Below are 25786 nucleotides of genomic sequence, written 5' to 3'. Positions count from 1 at the left end.
ACAGTAAAAGGTTTCCTGAAAATCACACTTTGTATTAAGATGGGCTCTCTCAGGAATCGATTTCTATGGAATGGGTCCTCAACTGGAAAAGGGTCCTTAAAATAACATTTTCTTGGAGAATAGGTTCTCATAAGAACCAATGTTTATGAAAAGGATCTTCAAAATAGGTGAGAAAGAATTCTCAAAAAGTCATTCTAACAAATTCCTTTCACGCTTCGAATTCCGGGAGTGCCTGAGGGAAAGCCCTTTAAAAATTCAAGCTTAAAACTCTAAGGGTGCCTCAGAAAAATTCCTTTAAAAAGTATGCTTAGATTCTGGGGATGTCTTCAAAAATCTCCTTTAAAAATCTACGCTTAAAATCTAGGGGTGTCTTCAAAAAATGCATGTTTAGAGCTCTGGGAGTGGCTCAGAAAATTCCTTTAAAAAATCCACACCTAGAGATCTGCGAGTGGCTCATAAAATTCCTTAAAAAAATCCACACCTAGAGATCTGCAAGTAGATCAAACAAATTCCTTTAAAAATCCACGCTTAGAAATCTGGGAGTGGCTCAGAAGAAATCCTTTAAAAATCCACGCTTGGATCTTTAGGAGTATCTCAGAAAAATTCCTTTAAAAATTTACGCTTCGAAATCTGGGAGTGGCTCAGAAGAAATCCTTTAAAAATCCACGCTTGGATCTTTAGGAGTATCTCAGAAAAATTCATTTAAAATCCACGCTTAAAGGTTTGATAGTCCCTCCAAAAAAAATTACTCTAAAATCCTTGCTTAAAGGTTGAATAGTCCCACCAAAAAATTTCTTTTAAAAATCCACGCTTAGAGCTCAGAAAAAAATCTTTAAAAATCCACGCTTAGAGCTCTGGGAGTGCCTCAGAAAAAAAAAAAACGTTTAAAAAATCCACGTTTAGAGCTGTAGGGGTGCACAAAAAATACCTAAGAAATCCAGTCCTCAAAAAAAAATCCTTTAAAAAAACCCAGCCTAAAAAATCCACGCCTCAAAAAATTCCCTAAAAAATTCACGCCTCAGAAAAATTCCTTAAAAAATCCTTGCGCCGGAAATATTCCTTAAAAAATCTACGCCTCGGAAAAATTCCTTAAAAAATCTACGTATCGGAAAAATTCCTTAAAAAAATCATGCCTCGGAAAAATTCCTTTAAAAAATCCTTGCCTCGAAAATATTCTCTAAAAAATCCAGGCCTCAAAAAATGCCTTATAAAAAATTCCTTAAAAAATCTACGACTCGGAAAAATTCTTTTAAAAATCTACGCTTTGAGCTCTAAGAGTGTATATACCCCCAGAAGGATGCTCCCTTAAAAATCGTTGGAAATGTGACCCGAAAAACACACATATTTAATGAAGTGTTGCTCAAATCCTTAATTGGAGAGAGAGGCTTCATAAGCATCTTCAAAAAATCCCTTTCTTGAAGAAGGGGTTATAAAGTGCACCCATTTCTCCGCCTTTTCCTAATACCAGGCTTCTCAAAAGGGAGCCTTTTAGGAGAAAGAGGTGCAAGTCATATAAATGGGCCTCTCAATAACACTCTTCTAAGCGAAAGGCCTATAAAAGAGTATTTTCGTAGAGAAAGGATCGATAAAAAAACTCAGCTTAAAGATATGATTTTCAGGAGCTAGTCTTCATAGAGAAAGGGTCCTTAAAAATCAGTTTTTAAAATAAGATCTACATAAATCTGGGATTCCTAAAAAGAATCATCTTTTCTGCATAAAAAAGGGTTTTTTAATCCCCTTTCTATAAAGTAGGCATACCTGGGCATGATCTCAACACCTGGATGCCTTACCAATACTTTTCAGCTGCAAAATCGCCATCACGTCACATTGTGATGTAATCTTCCGCATTTCCCTATTTCATTTCTAAAACGCCATTTGTTAAAGTGCATTTTGAAAAACAAAACCAAAAGCAAGAACAACAACAACAGCACAATAAAATCCCAGACTCATTTGGCACATAAAATATGGCACTTCAAATCAACAACAGCAACAACACTAGCTGGCCGCCAAGGTCTTTTGCGTCTTTTGTTGTTGTCCACTCTGCGACCTTAGCAGGTTCGTAGACAATACAATTTCGTTTATTATACCCCTAATATTTTGTATCTTAATCCCCAAAAAAATACATGGTCTCCCCCCTTTCCATCTCCGCCGCACCTCTATAACATGGGATGGTGATTAGAAAACAAATATTGGAACTATGTCAACATGCTTGGAATTACGTTCAAGGCACTTTAAGAGAAGTGCATTAAAAGTGGCGAGGGGGAGGGTAGGAATATTTTTTTCTCGCTTTTCTTATCTGAAATGTTGGAAATGGACGATAAGAACCCAAGGGGTATTACAAAGAAATTTATGAGCTAAACAAACACGCTCGGCCAGAGCAGAATCAAAAAATTGAAAATCAATCACTGCCTTTGGACAATTTATGCAAACAATTAACAAAATGTGATCAGATTTCACACATTTTCAGGGGCCATTAAAAGAGAGCGAAAGAGAGAGAGATAGAAAGGAAAATTGAAAATTCACACACAAATGTCAATCAATCATTGTTTATTTATTTGGTTATTTTGTAGACATGTGTTAATATCCACAAAACACTTAATTAAGGCAAAAAAAAAAAAAAAAAAACACAAAAAAATGGAAGAACATGAAAACAGAGAACTGTCTCATTTTTTCTTCCCATTCTCTGGAATTCCATTGTTGCCGAATTCCGTTTTCATTGCTGTTTTTGTTTAACCCGTAGATATTTTTTGGCAAATTACGCAGTAGCGTCCCCGCTTGACATCTTTGCTCTTTAACCAAATCCCCCTGCGGAACCTCCCAAAAAAAGGTGGCATCTTCATTATCATCAGCATTGGCTGGGCAAGAGATTCCCATACACATATATGTATATGTGTATGTCTGTATATTTACCATGTATATATATTTTGTGTCTGGCCGTAGCACGAGATTGAATAGCCGCCAAATATAAAAATCAAAACAAAATACCAAAAGAATAACAACAACAACTACCCCGTATTGTTTTCTATACATACACTTTGCATATATTATATGCGTACATACATATATTTATATTATTCAAAGTATACAACTGACAAACAAACCTACACGTACTACTCACACGTCGTCCGAGGAATTTGGCCAAACGACGAGGGTCGTGCCATTCATCATCCTCGGCGCACATCTGGCATAATGACATTTTCGATTTTTTTTAAAAGGATGGTTTTAGAACAGATGCATATTTCGATTAGTTACAAACAAAATGACAAACTTAATATACCCTCCATACTATGTCTGATGGAGGGTATAAAAATTTAAATTAAAATTTTTAGGAAGTCCAGGTCATTGGGTAAACACTTGCTTATATGAGAATACTAGCAAGTTGCCCGCTACGTTCACCTTAAAATTGTAGATTCGTTTCAATTGTTTGTGTTAGTAATTTTTCTACCCTGGTAAGGGTATTATGTCTTGGTGCATTTGTTTGTAACATAGAAAAGAAAGCGAGATAGACCCATGGTTACTTTTGAGGATCTTCAAAGAAAAACTTTCTAAGTCGATTTATATTGAGATGAAATTTTCCAAACAATATTTGTTTGGCCCAAAGACGAACCCTATTGAAATTGGTGAGAATCGGTTCAAATTTTTATATACAGCTGCCATATATATCTTTTGGGTTAATGGCCAATATCAGTCCAAATGACCGGAATTTTCGCACATCCAATCGAATTTAGTCTAGAAGCAAGTACAACAAATTTGGTGAAAATCGGTTCAGATATAGCTACCATACCTACAGGGTGGGATAAAAAAAAGTCAAATGCCATAATTTTTACATTTTTTTTATTTCTTTTTAAATTTTTTGATTGAAAGCAAAAATGTCGGAAATAGCATCAAATTATGGTCTCAAACGGTCAATGCAACCGGCACCCGCTGCCTGAACGTTGCTCAGCGGTATTTTGGCCCATTCCCGGCGAAACGCCTGCTTGAGGTGACCGACACTTTGGTCTTTTTATTAGTGCCAACCTTGCTTTCCAAAATACTCCAGACACAATAGACCAATGGATTGGTATCCGGAGATTTTGGTGGCCATTGTGGGCTGGAAATGAAACGAGGAATCCGATTTTGTAACCATTCTTGGGTGGCGCGTGCTGAGTGCCATGGTGCTGAGTCCTGTTGGAATGTCCAAGGTCTGCGGCCAAAATGTTTGTGTGCCCAAGGCTTTAAGACACCCTCCAGAATATTTTCGCGATTATATTATGCATTTATTCTAATGCCACGGTCGATTAATACGAGCGGAGAGCGACCATCGGTTGTTATGGCGGCCCACACCACACCATCACCATGGCCGGCACTTGAGTTCTGGTGGCCAACCGAAGGTGCACCTTTTCAACTGACCTCTTTGGCAAGTGCACACGATCATTTTGTTTGTTTACGAATGTTTTCTCATCGGCGACGGAGAAAACCAAATTCGGCAGTTCACCACTTTCGGCCAAGCGAAGCAACTCTTTAGGTCTTTTGAGTCTATTTTCATTCTGTTGCGGTGTAAGTTCTTGCATTTTTTGGAATTTCAATGACTTTACCCTGAGCTCATTTTTCAATATTTGCCGAATGGAATATTGCGATATGTTCAGCTCACAAGGCATTTTTCGGCCTCTGCGACGCGTCGGTCTCGATCAAGTCGCTTCTTTACTTTTCAAAAAATTTCTGCTGATGTTGCTGGGTTTTCTTCCGTCCACTTTCTTGACGTCGGGCTATGCTACCAGTATCACGGTACGGTAACGGGCGAGGGTACGAGACAGAAAAGATCTATTCACAATTAAATGCTGGAGTGCTCTACCGATAGCCACTTGTGGTTTTCCAGCCAAATAAAAGGAAATCACACTGTCAGGCTTGAATTCCATCACGAATAACTTTTTTTCTGGACAATTCTCATCAAATGAGCTGTCACTGAAAAAAAATTTAACAGCTGTCGGATGGGTGGCTTCAAAATGACATCAGTTTTCAGGATTTCAACTCAATTCCTGAACCCAAAACCAAATTTAGTACTTTTCGCTTAATTATAGCATACATAACTAAAACCATCTTTATATTTAAATTCCAGATGCCAACGGAGACCTCAATAACAAATTAGAGGATTCCAGCTCTATTCCATCATTCAATACCAAATTTAGTACCATTTAGTACTTTTCGTACAATTATATTACACATTTTCAAAACCACGTTCATATCTCTGTCTCAAATACCTTCCACCTCAATTCAATCATACAATACCAAATTTAGTACCATTTAGTACTTTTCGTACAAATATAGAACGCATTTCAAAAACCACCTACCTCCTTATCTTAACCACAAATACCAACAGTGACATCTATATCAACTTTCAGGATTTCAGCCGTATACATTGACTCAATACCCAATTAGGTATCATTAAGTACTTTTCGTACAACTAAAGTCCCGATTTCCAATGAACAGCAAACCAAATACCAAATTTCAGATTTCAAGCATTATCACATCACTTGTTGTAGACAGGTCCTAAACCTCCTCCTTATCACAAACCTGCCGACAACAAGGACCCTAGTACAATATTTCAAAATTCCAGCTTTATCCATTCACCCCAAACCGAACTGTTCTAAATTTAGTACCTCGCACTCTTGGTACACATTACCAGAATCATCGTCATATATCAAACTTATTTTCCAACATTGATTCTTATATAATATCAAGTTTTTAGCTCCATCCGTTCACAAAATGTCAACTGGTAAAAATATAGAACTTTTCGTAATCTTAAAGTTCGAATTTCTTAAATCCCTTTGGTACAGCTGTGACGCTCATTCGAAATTTCAGAGATCCAGCTCATTCCATTTGTCCAATAAAAATATTCACTTTTTAGTATTTTTCATAACCTTTTCGTACGAATTTCCGAAAACTCAGCCTTGGAAGATAGATTCGAAACGTAAGGTTTGGGGATCACTGCTGTGACAAGAGTCCTCAAAATAACAATTTCTTAGGCAAAGGATCCCCACTTCTTGTTATAGAAAGGACCTTCAAAATGCATCCTAAATTATTGCAAAGGACCCTCCCTCCCTTTGTTTAGAAATATTAATAGTTATATTTATGAGAAAAGGAGAACACAGATTTTCTTCAGGGAAGGTTCCTGCTTTATTCCTGTACTTGGAAGCATTCGAACGATATCCCCACTTAGAATATGATCGCTCTAACGCTCTGTGTGCGGCTATCTGATTCCAACAGAAAACCCCTCCACGTAACTGTACACCCCCTATTTTCCTTGACATGGAGTTTCTTTCATGGATCTTGTGTTCCTGGAATATTTTCCTCTATTTGACTTCTAGACAAAGAATATAATTCCATACCATATTTCAAAAAAACACATTTCCAAATATTTAAAAATAATAATTAAAGTATTGTCTTTTGTTAAAACAAATATTTATTTTCACTTAATTATGCCTCTCAATATCGGAATTTAAATTAATAACTCTCCTTTCTAGAGAAAGGAAAACGAAACATGTTTTCTTTCTTCGTTTCTTTATTGACATTTGTCTGTGTTTCTGTTTTAAGTCGTATAGACAAGTTGCTTAATTATACCGGAAATAAAAACAAAAACGAAATGAAAAATATTTTACAATTACATAAATAAAAATTAATTTCGTCAACCTCATATTAAGCCCATCACACCTCCCCCCCCCCCTTATTCACCAAAAAATAAAGCAAACGAAAATGAATAACTTATTTAAATAGACACAAAAGGAGGCTGACAAAAAATTCTGATAAACAACAAAAACTTGTATTGTTGCAAAAAAAACAATAACAACAACAAAATAAACAATTGCAATTTTTGATTGAATCATAAAATTGCCAAATTTATTATTCCGACACACGAAACTCAATGAAATGATAATGATGATGATGATGATGATATAAACAATAATATATTCTACTATCATAGATGAATATTTAAAAAATCCATATATATTTCGAGGAAGGTGTAGAAGAAAGAGGAAGAAGGTATAAATACATAAATCTTTTATTGGCTGCTGGCTGCTGTTTGTTTATAAACGCCAAAGACCTACACCAAAACGTTTGTCTTGCAAAAGTAATTAGAATTCATGAAAACAAAAAACAATATTGAAATGAATAGAAACATGTTTTTCGATTCATTCATAATTTCATATTTTTTTTTTTGTTTTGGAAATTAAATTGGTTTCTGTTGAATTTAAAACAACAAACATAACAATAACACAAATAATAACAAGTGAAAAAGCTGTAAGTTCGGCCGCGCCGATATCTGAATACCCTCCACCATTTGGGACGATTTTGGTCATTTTCGAAGAAAAAAAAAAAAAAAACAATAAAATAAAATAAAATCCGTTAAAAATTCTGTTAAAATCTTAAAAATATGTCTTTACCACGACCTGGACCTGCATAGGTAACTTTTGTCATAATCCATTACAATATTTAAATGCGAAACTTAAATAAAAAAATCGGTAAAAAAAATGTAACTAAAATCATCAAAATACAGAATATCGGGAGGTACCGTAATATGGGTGCTATACGAAGACGTGTATCTGCACAGACAATTTTCTGCCTTAGGCTGCAGTATCCATTACGAATCTCAAATACCAAATTTGAAACAGTTCCGATGAATAATGTCGCTAAAATCATCAAAATGCCGAATTTTGGGAGGTACCGTTATATGGGGGCTATACGAAGACGTAGACCTGCACAGATAATTTTCTGTCATAGGCTGTGGTATCCATTTCGAACTTCAAATATCAAATTTGAAACAATTTCGGTAAATAATGTAGCTGAAATCATCAATATACCGAATTTTGGGAGGTACCGTTATATGGGGGCTATACGAAGACGTGGACTGCACAGATAATTTTCTGTCTTAGGCTGCAGTATCCATTACAAATCTCAAATACCAAATTTGAAACAATTCCGTTAAATAATGACGCTAAAATCATCAAAATACCGAATTTTGGGAGAAACCCTTATATGGGGGCTATACGAAGACGTGAACCTGCACAGATAATTTTCTGTCTTAGGCTGTGGCATCATTACGAACTTCAAATACCAAATTTGAAACAATTTCGGTAAAAAATGTAGCTGAAATCATCAATATACCGAATTTTGGGAGGTACCGTTATATGGGGGCTATACGAAAAAGGGGACCCGCACAGACAATTTTTTGTCATAGGCTGTAGTATCCATTACGAATCTCAAATACCAAATTTGAAACAATTCCGGTGAAAAAGGTCGCTAAAATAATCAAAATACCGAATATCGGGAGGTACCGTTATATGGGGTCTTTACGAAAACGTATACCTGCGCAGACCATTTTTTGTCATAGGCTGTAGTATCCATTACGAACTTCGAATGCCAAATTTGAAACAGTTCCGATGAATAATATCGCTAAAATCATCGGAGTACCGAATATCGAGAGGTGCTATTAATTGGGGGCTATACCAAAACGTGGACCTACATGACCCATTTTCAATACCAAAAGTCCCGCAGACATAATGGAATGAAAAACTTAATATACCCTCCATACTCCATAAAAATACCGAACCACATGTGAACGCAGAGGGTCTAAGTGATCGCCGAGGATGAGAATTATATTTAATTTTTTTTTTATTAAAGCAATTGATATACCAGGCCGAGATTTACCAAATGATAAATTTCGGTTGAATATGAAAAAAATCTATCCAATTTTGGCTGGTATTACATATATGGTGGACAATAACCCTACAATCGGATGAAGATCTATGTCGAAGAGATATAAAAATCTGAACCGATCTCGATGAAATTTGGCATAGGTATTTTTGGAGCTGCATCTGATGTCCGGTAACAAATATAATCGTTGTTTAGTGCACATTATGTATATGACGGACTTTAACACCAAACCTGATGAAACATATATATGGGTGCTATTGCTATATCTGAACCGATTTTCATCATTTTAATGAATTACCTTCTAGACTGAATTTAGTCGTAAGTGGCAAAATTCAGGTCATTAGGACTGTTATCAGAAATATTGGTGCACAATTAACCCGAAACACAATGCACACACAATGCACAATTAACCCGAAATCGGAAAAAAAAAAAAATATATATATATATATATGTATATATATGTAGAAACTATATCTAAATCTGAAACGATCTTGACATAATTTTAGACACTTATTTCTGAGCTGTATCTTTGTGGGGTGCAAATTACGCATTACGCAGACGGACGGATGGACATGTATAAACCGATTCAGAATGTGATTCTCTGCAGATCATCAAAAGGAATTAAAGGTCTATCTCGCTTCCTTCTCCATGTTACAAACAAATGCACAAAGAGGTTTAGGAAGTTGTGGTGAATCGTATCAAACTTATACATCCGAATTTGCAGAAACTTGCCGATATAGGGCCTCGTTTTGGAAAAAAGACCTCCTGATTTGGCTAACTTCAATTCGGTCTAGGTACGATTTTTCAATCAATTTGACTATAACATGATATCATACCTTGCGATTCTATTCCGTATTCAAATTTGTATTTATGTTTGTATGTTGTTGTTGTTTTTGCCTTTTTTCAACCCCCTTATTTCCCATCAATATTCATTTGATAAGAATTGTGAATGAAACATGTTTTGGCCATTTCCCATTCGTTATTTGTTTTGATTATTTGCGTTTTTGTTTTGTTCTTGTGATGAAATTCTCAATAAATTTTGCAACATTAATTATGCTAAGGGATAATTGGGCGAAAGAAAGAAAGAAAGATAAAACAAAACAGAAACGAAAAACAAATGGGCGAAATATTCAATTAGACACGTTTAGATATTGGCGCAAAGGTGCAAATTTGTGGGTAAACAAAATAATTAATCATTTCGATTTAGGGTGAGTAATTTCGTTGAAGCAAAAAAAAAAAAAATGGGGAAATGTCAAAGAGAGAATGAGAAAAAAAACTATTGAAATACGGAATTTGAATAGGTCTTAGATGGCTTTACTTTTGTAAAAAACAATCTGATAATAGGATTAAAACCTATTTTTACTTGGAATATAATCTTTAAATGGAATACGCAAGGATATAAATAATGACTAAAGGCTTTTAAAAGCAATTCTCCTCCCTCGCCTCTCTAACTAATACAGGGTGAGATAAGAAAAAAACTGCAACAAATTCAAAGGCCATAATTTTAAATTTTTTGAAAGCAATAAAAGAAAAAAATGTCAGAAATAGCATCAAATTTTCGAATAAGTTTAGATTTGTTCGAATTGGTCACCTTGAGCACGAATTATAGCCTCCAAACGGCCAATGAAACCGTCACACGCAGCCCGAATGTTGCTCTGCGGTATTTTGGCCCATTCCCGGCGAAGGTGTTTGAGGTGTTTTAGTGTTAACCTTGCTTTCCAAAATACTCCAGATAGTCCAACGGATTGGTATCCGAAGATTTTGGTGGCCATTGTGCGTTGGAAGCGTTGAAGCAAGGAACCTCATTTTGTTGGCGCGTGCAAAGTGCGATGGTGCTGAGTCCTGCTGGAATTTTCAAGGTCTGCGGCAAAATGTTTGCATACCCAAGACTTTAATACACCCTCCAGAATATTTTCGCGATAATATTCGGCATTTATTCTGATGGTCGATTTATACGAGCCGAGAGCGAATATCGGCTGTAATGGCGTCCCTAACCATCACCATGACCGGCGCTTGAGTTCTGGTGGCCAACCGAAGATGCACATTTTCAGCTGACCTCTTTGCCAAGTAAACACGATCATTTTGTTTGTTTACAAACTGCTGGACAACGAATGTTTTGTCATCGGAGAAAACCAAATTCGGCAGTTCACCACTTTCGGGCAAGCAAAGCAACTCTTTAGCTCATTTAAGTCTATTTCCTTTCTGTTGCGGTGTAAGTTCGTGATCTTTTTAGAATTTCAATGGCTTTACCCCAAGCATATTTTTCAATATTTGCCGAATAGAATATTGCGATATGTTCAGCTCACAAGGCATTTTGCGGCCACTGCGACGCGGGTTTCGATCAAGCCGCTTCTTTACTTTTCGAACCATTTCTGATGATGTTGCTGTTTTCTCCACCGTCCAGTTCCTTGACGTCGGGCTACGCTACCAGTATCACGGTACGGTAACGAGCGATGGTACAAGACACAAGAGATTTATTCACATTTAAATGCTGGCGTGCTCTGACGATAGCCACTTGTGGTTTTCCAGCCAAATATAAGGAAATCACACTATCTCCTTGAATTCCATCACGAATAGTTTTTTTTTCTGGAAAATTCTCACCAAAATGCTTTTGTACGCCTGTAAACAATATAATGAGCTGTGGAATAATTTTAACAGCAGTCGGACGAGTGGCTTAGAAATGACAGCAGTCTGAAGTTGGTTGCAGTTTTTTCATCTCACCCTGTAGAATTCATGTCATAAAATCCTATTACAAATCTTTTAGGCAATGTCCATAAGTAAATGGTGGATGAGACTATAAGTACTTCTGGGAAATCTTATTGAAAATCCCCCTCGTTAAACGTTAAGTATCAATACCAAGTACCTCTTATTACCCTGTTTTTTAATAAATGGAATTCCATTTAATAATTTGTATCAGATATTAATAGCAAAAAATGTTCAACATTCCGTCAAGACATGACTCAGCCCTTGGTAAAGCGGCCATAAATTGTTTTTCATTAAAAATTTCGTTTCTCGATGTTGACAGTCACTCATATTTGAACGTAATTATTTTTGGGTGATCCATCCGACCAACGCTTAAAAAAATAATGTAAACAATTACACACACACACACACACACATACTGATATATTTGTTTGTGGTACCCGAATTGCTAATATTTTGAGTATTTTATAAGTGTATTATTTTTTTTGTAGGTTCGTCACATGGTCGGTCGCCAATATTATTTTGTTAATTGAAAACATGCAATTTTTGGCAAAATTTCAAATATTTTTTTAATGTTTTTTTTTTTTTTTTTTTTTTTTTTTTTGCACAAAATTTATGTTTTAAAAATATACATCCAAAAGAATAACAACAAATTGAGCAATAATATTTGTTTTGCCAAGAAGAAGCTTTGGTACGTACACACGATTAGAAAAAAATAATGAAATATTAGATTGTGGTGTGACTGTAAAAATAAACAAGTTAAAAAGCAGTAAGTTCGGCCGGGCCGAACTTTGAATTCCCTCCACCAGTTGTAACGAATTTGGAAATTTAAAAAAAAAATAAAATCCTCAAAAAATTCTGTTAAAATTTTAAAAATACCGAATATAGCCGTTATATTGGGGTCTATACGACGTGGACCTACATAGGCATTGTTTGTCATAAGCCATTACCATATTCAAATTCCAAACTTGAAATAAACGGGGAATGTGGAGGTACCGTTACGAACTTCAAATACGACATATCAAACAATTTCGGTGGGTATTATACTCGTCAAAATACCGAATATAGAGAGGTACTGATATATGGGGCCCATACGAAGACCTGGACCTGCATAGGCAATTTCTGTCACGGACTGTAGTTCCCATTGCGAACTCTAAATACGTAATTTGAAACAATTCCAGTGAATAATGACACTAAAATCATCAAAATACCAAATTTTGGGAGGTACCGTTATATGGGGGCTATACGAAGACGTGGACCTGAACAGATAATTTTCTGTCAAAGGCTGTAGTATCCATTTCGAACTTCAAATAGCAAAGTTGAAATAATTCCGGTGAATAATGTCGCTAAAATCATCAAAATACCGAATATCGGGAGGTACTTATATATGGGGACTATATGAAAACGTGGACCTACATGGCCCATTTACGAACTTAACCTGACTACTGGAAAAATAAACAAGTGTGCAAAATTTTAGCCTTCTATCTCAATTCGTTGGAAAGATAGCGTGATTACAACAGACCGACAGACAGACGGACCTGGCTAAATCGATTTAGAATTCTACGCTGATGAAGAATATATATATTTTGTTGGGTCCGACATGAGTATTGCGAGGAGTTAATATACCCTCCATTGTATGGTGGAGGGTATAAAAAGTAATCCAACCTCGCTCTTCGGTTGTAAATTCAATTCTTTACCCGGCTCGAAGTACCAAATTCTTTAGTGAGAAGGAAAGCACAAACTTATTCTTTGGATGCAATTTCTATTCTGGTTTTTAAAATAGCCTCAGCCATATGGCTAGAGACGTTATATATAATTTGATAAGGTCAAAACGTGCCTCATTAAAATAACGATTTTAAACCCAAAGTCTCTTTGGACCAAATCCATTTCAGGACATTTGGAATCCATCCATCCGTCTGTCTGGCCGGTACCATAGCTCTTTGGTCCAAAATTGGTACATCATAACATTATTATCAAACTTAGATCGAGTTCGGAGATGGGCAATATCGGTCCATTCCTTCTAGTACCTTCCCCACAAAAGGTCGAAATTTTACTGCACAGAAAGAGAAAGCCTAATCCGATTTTGTTCTAACTTTGCAAATCTTAATATTTGTATCAGAGCTAGGTTAGGTGTGAAAATGGAAAATATCGGTCCACTCCATCAAGTACCTCCCCCACAAAGACTCAACAGTTTGAATAATTATAACTCTTGTAAAATGTTATGCAAGAGTCCGATTGTCTCCAAATTTCATACATCCCAATGGTTGTATTAACCGAAGGTCTGGTGGAAGGTGGAACATATTGATTCACTCCTTCTGGTACCTCCCTCATAAAGGGTCAAAATATTGAATATCCATGAAACTCGTAAAACGCGAAATTAACATTCGATTCCATTCAGTCTTGGTTAATCACAATATTTCCATCTTTAGAAGAACTGTTATAATAATGGTAAAAATCGGACCATTCCTTCTGGCATATTTCACACATCCCATTATTTCTACCAGCATAAGATCTGCTGTGAAGTTGGAATATATTGGTCCTCTCCTTCTGATACCTTCCATGAAGCTCATAAAACGCCGCATTAACATTCGATTCCATTCAGATCTGTTATGAAGATGCTAGAGAATGGACCATTCCTACTGGAACTTCTCTCCCACAACATTTTGAAAAACAAAACACACAGAAGAAGCAAAGATGATATATATCTGCGAACTCTCCTTCTGTTCCTCACCCACAAAAGTTCAAAATTTTCAATACTTTTATCTGTCATAACTTGAGAAACAAGTCAGCGATTCTTAACAACTTGCTATTTCAAAATATATTTTTCTCAACCAGAAACCAGGAATGGAGTTCTAAGATCTTTAAAAATTCAAAATATTGACGGTTATAAATCGTATATTTCGTGAAAAAGTCCGGAATTCTAGTTCGGTTAACCCTCAGAAAGAGCAGTAAAAAAGTTCACGATTGTAGTTCTGCTAACTCTTTAATATATCCACGATTTTCGCAAAAAGGGATTTGGAAACACCTGTTACTTTTTCGATTTGTGCCGGTACATTTTTTGAATGCGAAATTGACTACAAATGGCATACTGGTTGTAAGTAGTTAGGTTATGGCGGGACTGTCCACATCTCCAAAAGATGGCAACACAGAACGCCATTGCTGTTAGCGTAGACACTCACACACGACTTGTGTTGCCAAATGGGCCAATGTAATGAATTAGTAGGTGTTGCCAACCTTTAGATTTGGTTATCATGGACATGAATCAGGATGTTTGGCGTATACTTTGCTCAAACAGATGGCGTGTTATAACTTCCTGGATTGTAGTTCTGAAAAAAAATCTAAAAAAAACATTGTTTGAAATTTTAAACAAATGCCATAAAGGAAATGAGAATCACATTGAAAAGTTTTTGAAAATTCCTTTTCAAACTTAAAATTTCCCAAAAAACTTTGGGGCTATTTCAAGTTTTTATCTAAAGTCTTTCATTCAATTCAATGCATATCTCTATTCATATAAACATAAGGCTAATTTTCAATTTATTTTTATAATGTTAGTATTATGTATTTTTCATACCACCCGAATACTCGATTTTCAAATATTTTGTTATTTGCACCAGCCGGCGCGATGATGCACGATTTTGGTACACAATATGTTTTGTCATTTTATAAAACATTGACGTTATTTGGCAAATTGTATGTGTGGCTTTTTGCTTAACACTTTATTGTTGTTAACATATACAATGGGAATTGATCATACAGTGGGTGGCAAAAAATAGTACAGAGCAAAGAATTACAAAACAAATTTTAAATAAAACTGACCTATTTTCTATTTAAATTTGTTTTTAAAACGAAATTCCATAGCCAAAAATAACATCTTCCGTTGCACACCTTTTTATGGCACTTGCGGTTCTATAATTTATAAATAAACACCGGAGATGAGTGTGTAGGAGTCAATGAGACATCAAACATGGCCAAGCAAATAAATGCTAATTTTAATTCATTTGCATTAATTCGGAACGAAATTTTTCCACACCTAAAGTTGGCTAAAAAGACAGATGATCAACTGATCAGAGGTAAGTTTTTCGATGGGACCTTGATTTTGAACAAGGAAAAGGGAATTATTCAAGGCAAAAAAATAACGAGGGTTTGAGTTTAGCTTGAACTCCAAAAATAAAATCTTGTCATAACCAGTACTTCTCCCGTCTTAGTATCAGGAAATTTGTATTCCCTTCCCTTGCTCTACGTTTGCCTCCATGTGGTGGGCGGGTATCATAAGGAGGTTTTTTTTTTATTGGAACGACATTTCCCGCTTCAGGGATTTTTTAGGGATTATTTGGAAAAATAAAATGTTATTCTGGTGGACCATCTCTTACACGGACTGGCACTTCCTAACATTTATTATCGTATAAAGATGAGAAGGAGAATACAACTGCCTAGTTCGACAGTAAATCTTATTTTGTTTAAAAAATATTATCCTCAAGTACTGCAAACATAAATCTAACTTAACCCAATCGCAGCCACATAATTATTCTTATCTTATTCTTATTCTAAGATTGAATGCAGAACACTGCAGGGCACACTGTCCTTTTTAAACCGTCCATCATAGTATGGAGGGTATATTAAGTTTGTCACTGCGTTTGCAACACCTCGAAATATACCTTTTAGACCCCACAAAGTATAAATATGCTTGATCAGCATAAAATTCTATGTCGATTTAGCGATGACCGTCCTTCTATCCGTCTGTAAAAATCACTCTAGCTTCCGAACGAAATGAAATAGGTCTATATAGACTTAATATAACAGCTACAATCGGTATTTTTAAGATTTTAACCGAATTTTTAATTTTTGTTTTTTTTTTTGGAATATTTTTGTTTTAAGGCTTGTTCTTCTTCAGTGGAAAAAATAGTTAAGAAAATATTATTAAGATATTATCTGCCTCAATATAATTTCCACAATATCCTACGACTATTTATTTTTAGAATTATCCCTTTTTCCATTGCCAATCACCACCTCTTACCTATCCCATCCCTTCGCAACCTCACCCCCCCCCCCCCCCTTTTCAAGCCGTGAGAAAATATTTAATTTTTATTTAGCATCTGCCTATACCATAGTTTGTGTGGGCGCTTAACCGACTACTCACACGGCTGTCCATCAGTGTCTAGCTGCAACGATGAGTAGAGGCACGTGATTCAGACTCGTACACTTACGTAGACCATTACGTAGTTAGTTCATTTCTACACAAAAAACATAAACATCTGTGTTCGACTTGTTTTCCGCATAAATATAGAATTGCGATACATAACGAAAGAGAAATAACTCTCTGGTGCTTAACGGAAAAGTATCTTCCTTTTCTGCCATTTAATGTTCATTTCAGGTCAAAGATTTTATTTTTTTGGATATTCTACGAAATCCAAAAAAAAAAAGGAAAAACTAGGTGGTCAAGTACATTGAATGAAGTACGTAAACAAACATCGAAATACATATTGATGTACTTGAAAGTAATTCAATAGGTTTGGTTGGTGGGAGGTGTGACACTCAACGCTGGTATTGAATTGAGGGCACTTTAATTGAAAAACAAATCTATATATAAAGTAATAACAACAAAAATTAACAAACGATCGAAAGGTTTAACGAAAATTTAAAAATTTTAAAAAATAAATTCTTAAAAAATTCCTGATAATAGGTTTAATATTCCTTGAAATAGTTTTTAAAAAATTCATGCATGAATATTTGATAATCGTTGGAATAAAAATTCTTGAAAAACTTCTAAAACATGGTTTAAAAAAATTCAAATTAGTCACAAATTTAGATAAGATAATCCTTGAAAAAATCCGTTAAAAAATATTAATGATAGTAGGTCTTAAAAAAAGATTATTTTGTATGTCAGATAATCCTTGATAAATTGTTTAAAAAAATGACCATTGATAGATGAGTAGGTAGGTTATGCGAGCGCAGCTGTCTTCTGCAAAAATATAAATACAATACGACAGGGGACAGAAGCTACGTAATCGTAGACACACACCTAATGTTTCCAAACGGTCAATATTTTCAACCTAGTTTGATATATATTTTTGCACCCATGTGGCGCATAATGTCAGATCTAATTTTTAATTTTTTTTTATCATTTGCTAAGAAATCTTGCAATCAACCTTTATTTTCCCAAACCAGCTTAATGGCAATGAGTAGGTAGTTTATGGGGCACCAGTATTGTTCACACACAAAAAATGCTGCCAATGTGACTATAGACACAAATCTAGAGTTATGACTATATTTATCTTCAGATCTAATTTTAAAATTTTTCGTTTATTTATACAAGCCTGCTGAGAAAACTTGCAATCAACCACACAATTTTGGATTATCTTTATTCTGGCTTCGCTCAAATTTCTCACAACTGTATCGCACGGGCCAGAATTCACAATGCATAATGTGTGCATAAAACCTCGACTGACCGAGGTTTCGTTACTCAAATCTTTCCGATTTTGAGCCACAAACAAGGTTTGTTTTTTTCCAAACCAACTTAGTGGCAACGAGTAGTTAGTTTATGGGGCACCAGTGGTGTTCACACATAAAAAGTGCTGCCAATGTGACTACAGACACAAATCTAGAGTAATGCCTATATTTATCTCCAGATGACAGGTATCTTAAAAAATCCGTTAAAATATTTATAATTGATTGCTAGATAATCCTTGAAAGAAGTTCTTTAAAAAGCCGGTTGTAAGTCTGATAATTCATGATTTTTTTTTTTGTTTTTTTTTGAGTAGTTCTTCTCCGATAAGCCAAAACTAATGGCTTATTGGCAGTGAGTAGGCAGATAATGCCGTTGTTGTCTGCATTCCACAAAATGTAAATACAGAACATTAGTGTTGGAAATTGATTTAGAGTAGACACAAACCTCATTTTATCAAAAAGACCAATGTTGCCAACCTTCAGAGTTGCTCACCTTGGACACAAATCAAGTGTGGTAGATATTTTTGACAACCAGGTGGCGCGTAATGCCAGATACTTATTTTTGTAAAAACACAAGATTATAGGCCTTGAAAAACTTCTGTAAAACATTAAAATTCATGATCCTCTATTTTATCTCCGATATTTTTTTTAAAAATAAGTTCCGAAGAGAAATATTTTAAAACACAATTATAAATCTGAAATAAATTCTTCACAAATATATTTTTAAAATCTACAATTTTAGATCTAAGATTTCTGTCAAAGTCCACAATGTTAGGTCTGAAAACCCCTAGTAGAATTCTTAAAAAAAGATTACAGTTTTAAAAGAAAAATCTACGTTTTTCGCTCTGAAAAATCTCTAAAAACTCACGGTTGCCTCTGAATTTTTCCTAGTGTTTCTTTTTTTTAATAAAATTAGAAGCAATGAATTATTGGTAGTGAGTAGGTAAGTTATGCCGGTGCAGTCTACATTTCCAAAATTGTAAATACATAACACCAGTACTGTAAATTATGTTACCGTAGACACATACCTTATGTTGCCAAACGGCTAATGCAAAGGAATAGGTCGATATTGCCAACCTTTAGAGTTGGTTACCCTATAAATTTTCACAACTAGGTGGCGCATAATGTCAGATCTTTATTTTCTGTATTTTTCTTTTTTTAATATTAATAAATAAATTATAAATTAGCTCTAAAAAATCTTGAAATTATCTTTGAAAATATTAAAAACTCCAAAAATTTTTTGTTTAATCTATAATTTACAACTCTGGAAAAATATTTAAAAATCCTCTATTAAAGTTGTGAAAATAAACTTCTTTTAAAAATACTTATAATTTAGTACAAAAAAACCTGTACAAATTTTTGAAATTGAAATGTGAAAAATATCAGGATTAAAACTCTGAAATTCGGAATCTTTGGGGAATGTTTTAAAAAAAATTTCCATTGATGATACCATAAAAATTTACAATTGTAGTATTAAAAAATTTTTCAATAAAAAAATCCCCCATTGTAGCTTATGATAATCCTTGAGATATATTTGGAAAAATCTACATTAGCATTTTTCTTAGGGAAAATCTGTAAAAAAAATCTACGATTACAGGTCTGATGATCTTTAATAAAACGTCTTTGAAATATTTAAAAACAATATCCGTTGACGTTAAATATAGTTGATTACATTTGTATGTGGTCCTTGAAAAAAAATTTAAAGCTTGAAAAGGCTTTAAATAAAATTCCTTAAAAATCTGAACTTTATAAGGACTTAGCAATTTCATTAGGACTTTCCCAAAATTATTATTTTCCGAAAATTTGTGTTCCAACAACTAATTTCGGTTATTTTCCTTATTTTCTTCTTTCAGAGTTTGGCTGAAAAACGCAAAGACCACAATCGTCCCGAGATCCTTGAGGAGCTGACAGCCGATCAATTGGTGCAAGAGAAGACCACGGTGCAACACGGTCTACTCTTTTTCGAGTCGCTGTACGGACGTCCGGCCACCAAGGATGAACGTGATGCAGCTCGCCCTCTCTACGATCGCTATCGTCAACTTAAACGCATGGTTTCACGCAGTGTCACCCTGAGTGGCAGCTCCGCGGCTGGAGCCCCCGAATTGCCAACAATTTTGGAACATGAGGCTATGGTCTTTGAATCGACTCCATTGCAGTACTCCTCGGCGAATAGTACGGAGACCACCAATTCGCCAACCGAATCCGCCGTTCCCACGACTAATAGTTCCGACGAATCGACCACCACGACAACAGCTCAATCCTCGGCGCAACAGCAGCAGCCGAAGGAGGAACAAAATGAAACAATTAGCTGTCTGAGCATTGAAAATCTGTGGGAACAGCTGGAAAAGACCCGAGAGGAAAAGAAGCAATTGAAGCGAGTCATCAGGGATTTTGAGACCGTTTTCGAGGAGCAGAATGGTCGCAAAATGTTGAAGAGCGATCGCAAGACCATTGAGGAGACCTATGCCCAGTACAAGGAGAAGAAGGCAAAGACTCGTTTGCTGCAGGCCTTGATTAAAAAGCAAATATCGCGTTGAAGGCGGCCGAAGAGGAGAAAAACAACAATAATGCATGTGTGAAAAGAGAAAGCAGAACATAGACATATAAGAAGAAGAAGAAGAAAAGTAGAGAAATGAGATTTGGAAAAAGGCACAACAGGCACACACACAACCAAACCACCCACCCAGAGGCTTAAAAAATGAATTGGATGGTTGGCTGGTTGTGTGACTCGGTTTGGCTGTTTTTGTATGACAGTCATCTTTGTAGTTTGGCTTTGAGTATAACAGCTTTGTATAAAAGCCCCCCCAGCGAAAGCTTATGGACTTGGAAAAGGCTTTCCCTTTAGTTTGGTTACAAACCTTCCTCCCCCGCCATTTAACACTGAAAAAAAAGCTCCCATTTCTTTTGGGTGTTTTTCCTTCTTAGCTGGTTGTTGGCAGCCATCGACAAAAGCTCCATGAAAAAGCTTTTGTCTATATTGCCACCACCACCATAGAGTAGATTGTTATACCTTACGTTACGTATAGTTTAAGCGTTACGTTACGTATAGTATAAGCCCATTGTTTACAGTTTTAGTTTCACTGGTTTCCACAGTTTCAAAAGCCATGGAAAATTGCAGTTGAAATGAGAGAAGAATAAAAACAAAAAAAAAACTTTATTTGGTTCTAAACCCAAGACAATTGTTTTGTTACCGTGTCCTCCCTCGGGCACGGGTACGTTTCTTAAAGTTTAAAATATATATTTATATTTTTGTTTTGTTACAAGGATGACATTTTTTTTTAATTTTTAAATTTTTGTGGATCTGAGAAGTGTTGGCCAGGTGTTGAGTTTGTTTTTCTTCCTCTCGAGATACCAGGGAATTTTTAAAATGGCACTGATATTTTGGTAGGAGAAATTGTTTTTTTTTTCGGACACCTCTTGACACACTTCCACTTCCAGAGAAGATGAAAACGTGTATTACATTTTAAGGATTATTATGTATTCTCTAAGAATTATATTTACAAAAAAAAAAAAAAAATGCAAAGAAATGAAAAAAATAAAAACTTATAGCATATATATATGAAAGAAAAATTTATATTCATGAAATAAAAAAATCACAATAATTATTTAAAATAAAAAAACACACACCCAAACATTGTTATTGTCATATATTTATATTTTATAATTTATTTTCACAACATTTAATGTTTTATTTTATTATATTTTCCATTTATTTTGTTTTACCCATTGCCGAGCATCATTAACATATTTTTTTTTTTATTATTTAATAATAATGCCATATGTTTAACATATATAGTTTTTTTTGTTTCTTTTAATATTTTCATTATATTTGTTAAAAAAAAATATATACAATAACTTATTACCAACCATTCATATATTATATATTTAAAAATCATGATTTATATATTGTATAAAAGATTTACCCAAAAGAGCAGTAACTATAGCAGCAAAGCAAAAGATATGAAAAAATAAACATTAAAAGCGAATGAAAATTATTAACATAAACAAAATATAAAAACAAAACAAATACAATAAAAATAAATATTTGATATACTTATCTAAAACGAAAAAAAAAATACTATTATTTTTAAATTACATTAGTGGTCTTATTTTCTAAGGATGTATTCAAAATTCAATACCCTTTAAGGTTTCCATATCGAAAATTCCAACAACTCTTGGGGAGTATAGTAAGGACATAGTTTCTTGTATCGAACACTCACTCGATTGGTTTTAGATCCCCAAAGCATATTAACAGATAATTATGAGGCAATAATTTTAAGGCCTAGGGCGTAAAATGTAGGAATTTCAAAAAAAAAAAATGCTATTCGGAATTTGGAATTGTGAGTCATTAGTTTGGTGGGACGAAATTTTCTAAAAACCATACAAATTTTTGTATCCTCAGCCATATGGCTACAGAGGGTATATTTGATTTGGAAAATCGAAATAACGGGTATCTTTCACTCTAGGTCTCTTTGGACAAAATCCGTTTCAGGATATTTGGAGACGATCTAGCGATGTTCGAATCGTAATATTATTATCAAACTAATGGGCAATATCGCTCTACTGCTTCTTGTACATCCCCCAAAAAAGTTCAAAATTTTCAAAAACAAACAAGTATAAAAGCTGTAAGTTCGGTCGGGCCGAACTTTGAATATCCTCCACCATTTGGTACAGATTGAACAATTTTCAAAAAATAAAATCCGTTAAAAATTCTGTTAATAACTTGAAAATACCTAATGTAGCCGTATATTAGAGTCTATACGACAACGTGGACCTGCATAGGAAACTTTTGTCACAAGCAATTACAATATTCAAATGCGAAACTTGAAAAAATCTATTTATCATGTAGCTAAAATCATCAAAATACCGAATATAGGGAGGTACCATGGTGGTTATAAAACGTGGATCTGCACAGACAATTTTCTGTCATAGGCTGTAATATCCATAACGAACTTCAAATGCGAAATTTGAAACGATTCCGGTAAATAATGTCGCTAAAATCATCAAAATACCGAATATTGTTGGCTACCGTTATATAGGGGCTATATGAAGGCGTGGACCAGCGCAGAAAATTTTTTGTCATAGGCTGTAGCATCCATTACGAACTTCAAATACAAAATTTGAAACAATTCCGATAAATAATGTCGCCAAAATCATCAAAATTCCGAATATCGGGAGGTACCGTTATATGGGGGCTATACGAAGACGTGGACCTGCACATACAATTTTCTGTCATAGACTATAGTATTCATTACGAACTTCAAATGCCAGATTTGAAATAGTTCCGATAAATAATGTCGCCAAAATCATCAAAATTCCGAATATCGGGAGGTACCGTTATGTGGGGGCTATACGAAGACGTAGACCTACATGGCCCATTTTCTGTCTTAAGCCGTAGCATCTATTACGAACTTTAAATATTGATTTTGAAACAATTCCGGTAAAAAATGTCGCTAGAATCATCAAAATACCGCATAACGGAAGGTACCATTATATGGGGGCTATACGCAGACGTGGACCTACATGGCCCATTTTAAATACCAAAAGTCCTGCAGACAAAGTACACATTTGAGTGAATTTTATGAACCGACTTCATTTCGTTCGGAAGCTAGAGTGATTTCCACAGACGGACAGACGGACGGACATTGATAAATCGACATAGAATTTTATGCTGTGGGGTCTAAAAGTATATTTCGAGGTGTTACAAACGGAATGACAAACTTAATAAACCCCCTCAACTATGGTGGAGGGTATAAAAATTATATATTTTACTGCACATTACTACCCGATTTTGCTCCAACTTTGCAAATCCCAAAATTTGCATTAATGCCTAGGTCAGGTTCGAAAATGGATAATATCGGTCCACTCCATCAAATACCTCCCCTGCAAAGGTTCGACATTTTGAATAATTATAACTCTTATAAAATGTGATGTAAGTGTCCGACTGTCTTTAAAGTACACACATCACAATATTTTTAGTAACCCAAGGTCTGATGTGAAGATGGGATATATCGGCTAACTCCTTCTGGAACCTCCCCCACAAAGGCACAAAATTTTGAATATTCATGAAGGCCTTAAAACGCGAAATTGACATCCGATTCCATTCAGACTTAACACATTTCAAAATGACTATCAACACAAGATATGCTGTAAAGATGGTAGAGATCGAACCATTTCTGTACCTCCTCCCCCATATAAGGCTTAAGATTTTGAATAACAAAAACGCTCAAAGAGAGAGAAATAAGCCTGAAACTCTTTTTAACTTTCACACACACAAACATTTTTGCTAACCCAAGATATGGTGTGAAGATGATATATATCTATGTACCCCTTCTGGTATCTCATCCACAAAGGGTCACAATTTTCAATACTTTTATCTGTCATAACTTGGCAAAACAAAAGTCAGCGATTCTTTACAACTTGCTATATCTAAATATATTTCTCTCAACCAGAAACCTGAGATGAATATGAAATTTATGATTCCGCATAAAATTGGATAAAAATATTCGATCTTCTTGATCTTACTAATACTTATATCTGTATTATATGAAGTATGAAAATGGAATACTTCGGTTGACTATATCTGGCACCTCACATTGTTACATATCTCACATAGAGTGAAGGAAGTAGTCGATATAGTCCAAACCTGGCACGTAGCAATATTTATATCACATATATTTAGGTCCAATACGAAATGGACAATATTGGATCATGCCTTCGGAATCCACTCCATAGAGGGTAAACAATTTGAATAATCATAATAAAATATATTTCAGTAATCGAAGATTATCTGAGGGTATACATCAATTTCAAATACAGGGTGAGGTAAAAAAAATGCAGCAAAGCCAAACGCCATAATTTTTAAATTATTTTAAATTTTATTGAATTAAAGCAATAAATGTCGGAAATAGCATCAAACTTTAGAATAAGTTTAGATTTTTTCGAATTGGTCACCTTTGGCACGAATTTTGGTCTTCAAACGACCAGTGAAACCGTCTCATGCTGCTGGAATGTTGCTCAGCAGTTTTGTGGCTCATTCCCGGCTAAGCGCTTGCTTGAGGGGATCGACACTTTGATATTTTTTAGTGCCAACCTTGCTTTCCAAAATACTCCAGACACAATAGTCCAACGGATTGGTATCCGGAGATTTTGGTGGCCATTGTGCGCTGTGAATGAAGCGAGGAAGGCTTTAATACACCCTCCAGAATATTTTCGCGATAACATTCGGCATTTAATTTGATGCCACGGTCGATTAATGCGAACGGAGAGCGACCATCGGCTGTTATGGCGGCCCACACCATCACCATGGCCGGCGCTTGAGTTCTGGTGGCCAACTGAAGGTGCACATTTTCAGCTGACCTCTTTGGCAAGAAAACACGATCATTTTGTTTGTTTAAAAACTGCTGGAATTTTATCTCATCGGCGAAAATCAAATTCGGCAGTTCACCACTTTCTGCCAAGCGAAACAACTCTTTAGCTCTTTTGAGTCTATTTTCTTTCTGTTGCGGGCCATTTTTCGGCCACTGCAACGCGTGTTTCGATCAAGTCGTTTCTTTACTTTTCGAACCATTTTTGCTGACGTTGCTGTTTTCTTCCGTCCACTTCCTTGACGTCGGGCTACGCTTCCAGTATCACGGTAACGAGCGATGATACGAGACACAAAATATTTTTTCAGATTTAAATGCTGGAGTACTCTAACGATAACCACTTCTAGTTTTCCAGTCAAATATTGAGAAATCGCACTATCACGCTTGAATTCCGTCACGAATAACTTTTTTTCTGGAAAATTCTCACCAATATGCTTTTGTACGCTTGTAAACAATAGAATGAGCTGTCACTGGAATAATTCGAACAGCTGTCGGAGGAGTGGCTTAGAAATGACAGCAGTCTGAAATTAGTTGTGAATGAAGCGAGGAACCTAATTTTGTAACCATTCTTGGGTGGCGCGTGC

The 25786-nt window shown here is 35.2% G+C and overlaps 1 protein-coding gene across 3 annotated transcripts in view; it reads left to right on the top strand.

Moving 5' to 3' along the window:
- LOC101895781 (protein FAM13A) overlaps positions 1-21101 on the top strand; it is a 175629-nt gene extending 154528 nt beyond the window's left edge. For all 3 annotated transcript variants that reach the window (XM_059125790.1, XM_005184609.4, XM_005184608.3), the window contains one exon: positions 19689-21101. In XM_059125790.1, coding sequence (XP_058981773.1) covers positions 19689-20372 — 684 coding nt within the window. In that variant the 3' untranslated portion in view covers positions 20373-21101. The remainder of the gene's footprint in view (positions 1-19688) is intronic.
- Positions 21102-25786: the final 4685 nt, after the last annotated feature.

The sequence above is a fragment of the Musca domestica genome, unplaced genomic scaffold (assembly GCF_030504385.1).
Source record: "Musca domestica strain aabys unplaced genomic scaffold, Musca_domestica.polishedcontigs.V.1.1 35, whole genome shotgun sequence".
In the NCBI taxonomy this organism is placed as follows: domain Eukaryota; kingdom Metazoa; phylum Arthropoda; class Insecta; order Diptera; family Muscidae; genus Musca; species Musca domestica.
The sequence above is the reverse complement of the archived record's forward strand: the minus strand, read 5'-3'. Positions and strand labels throughout refer to the sequence as shown.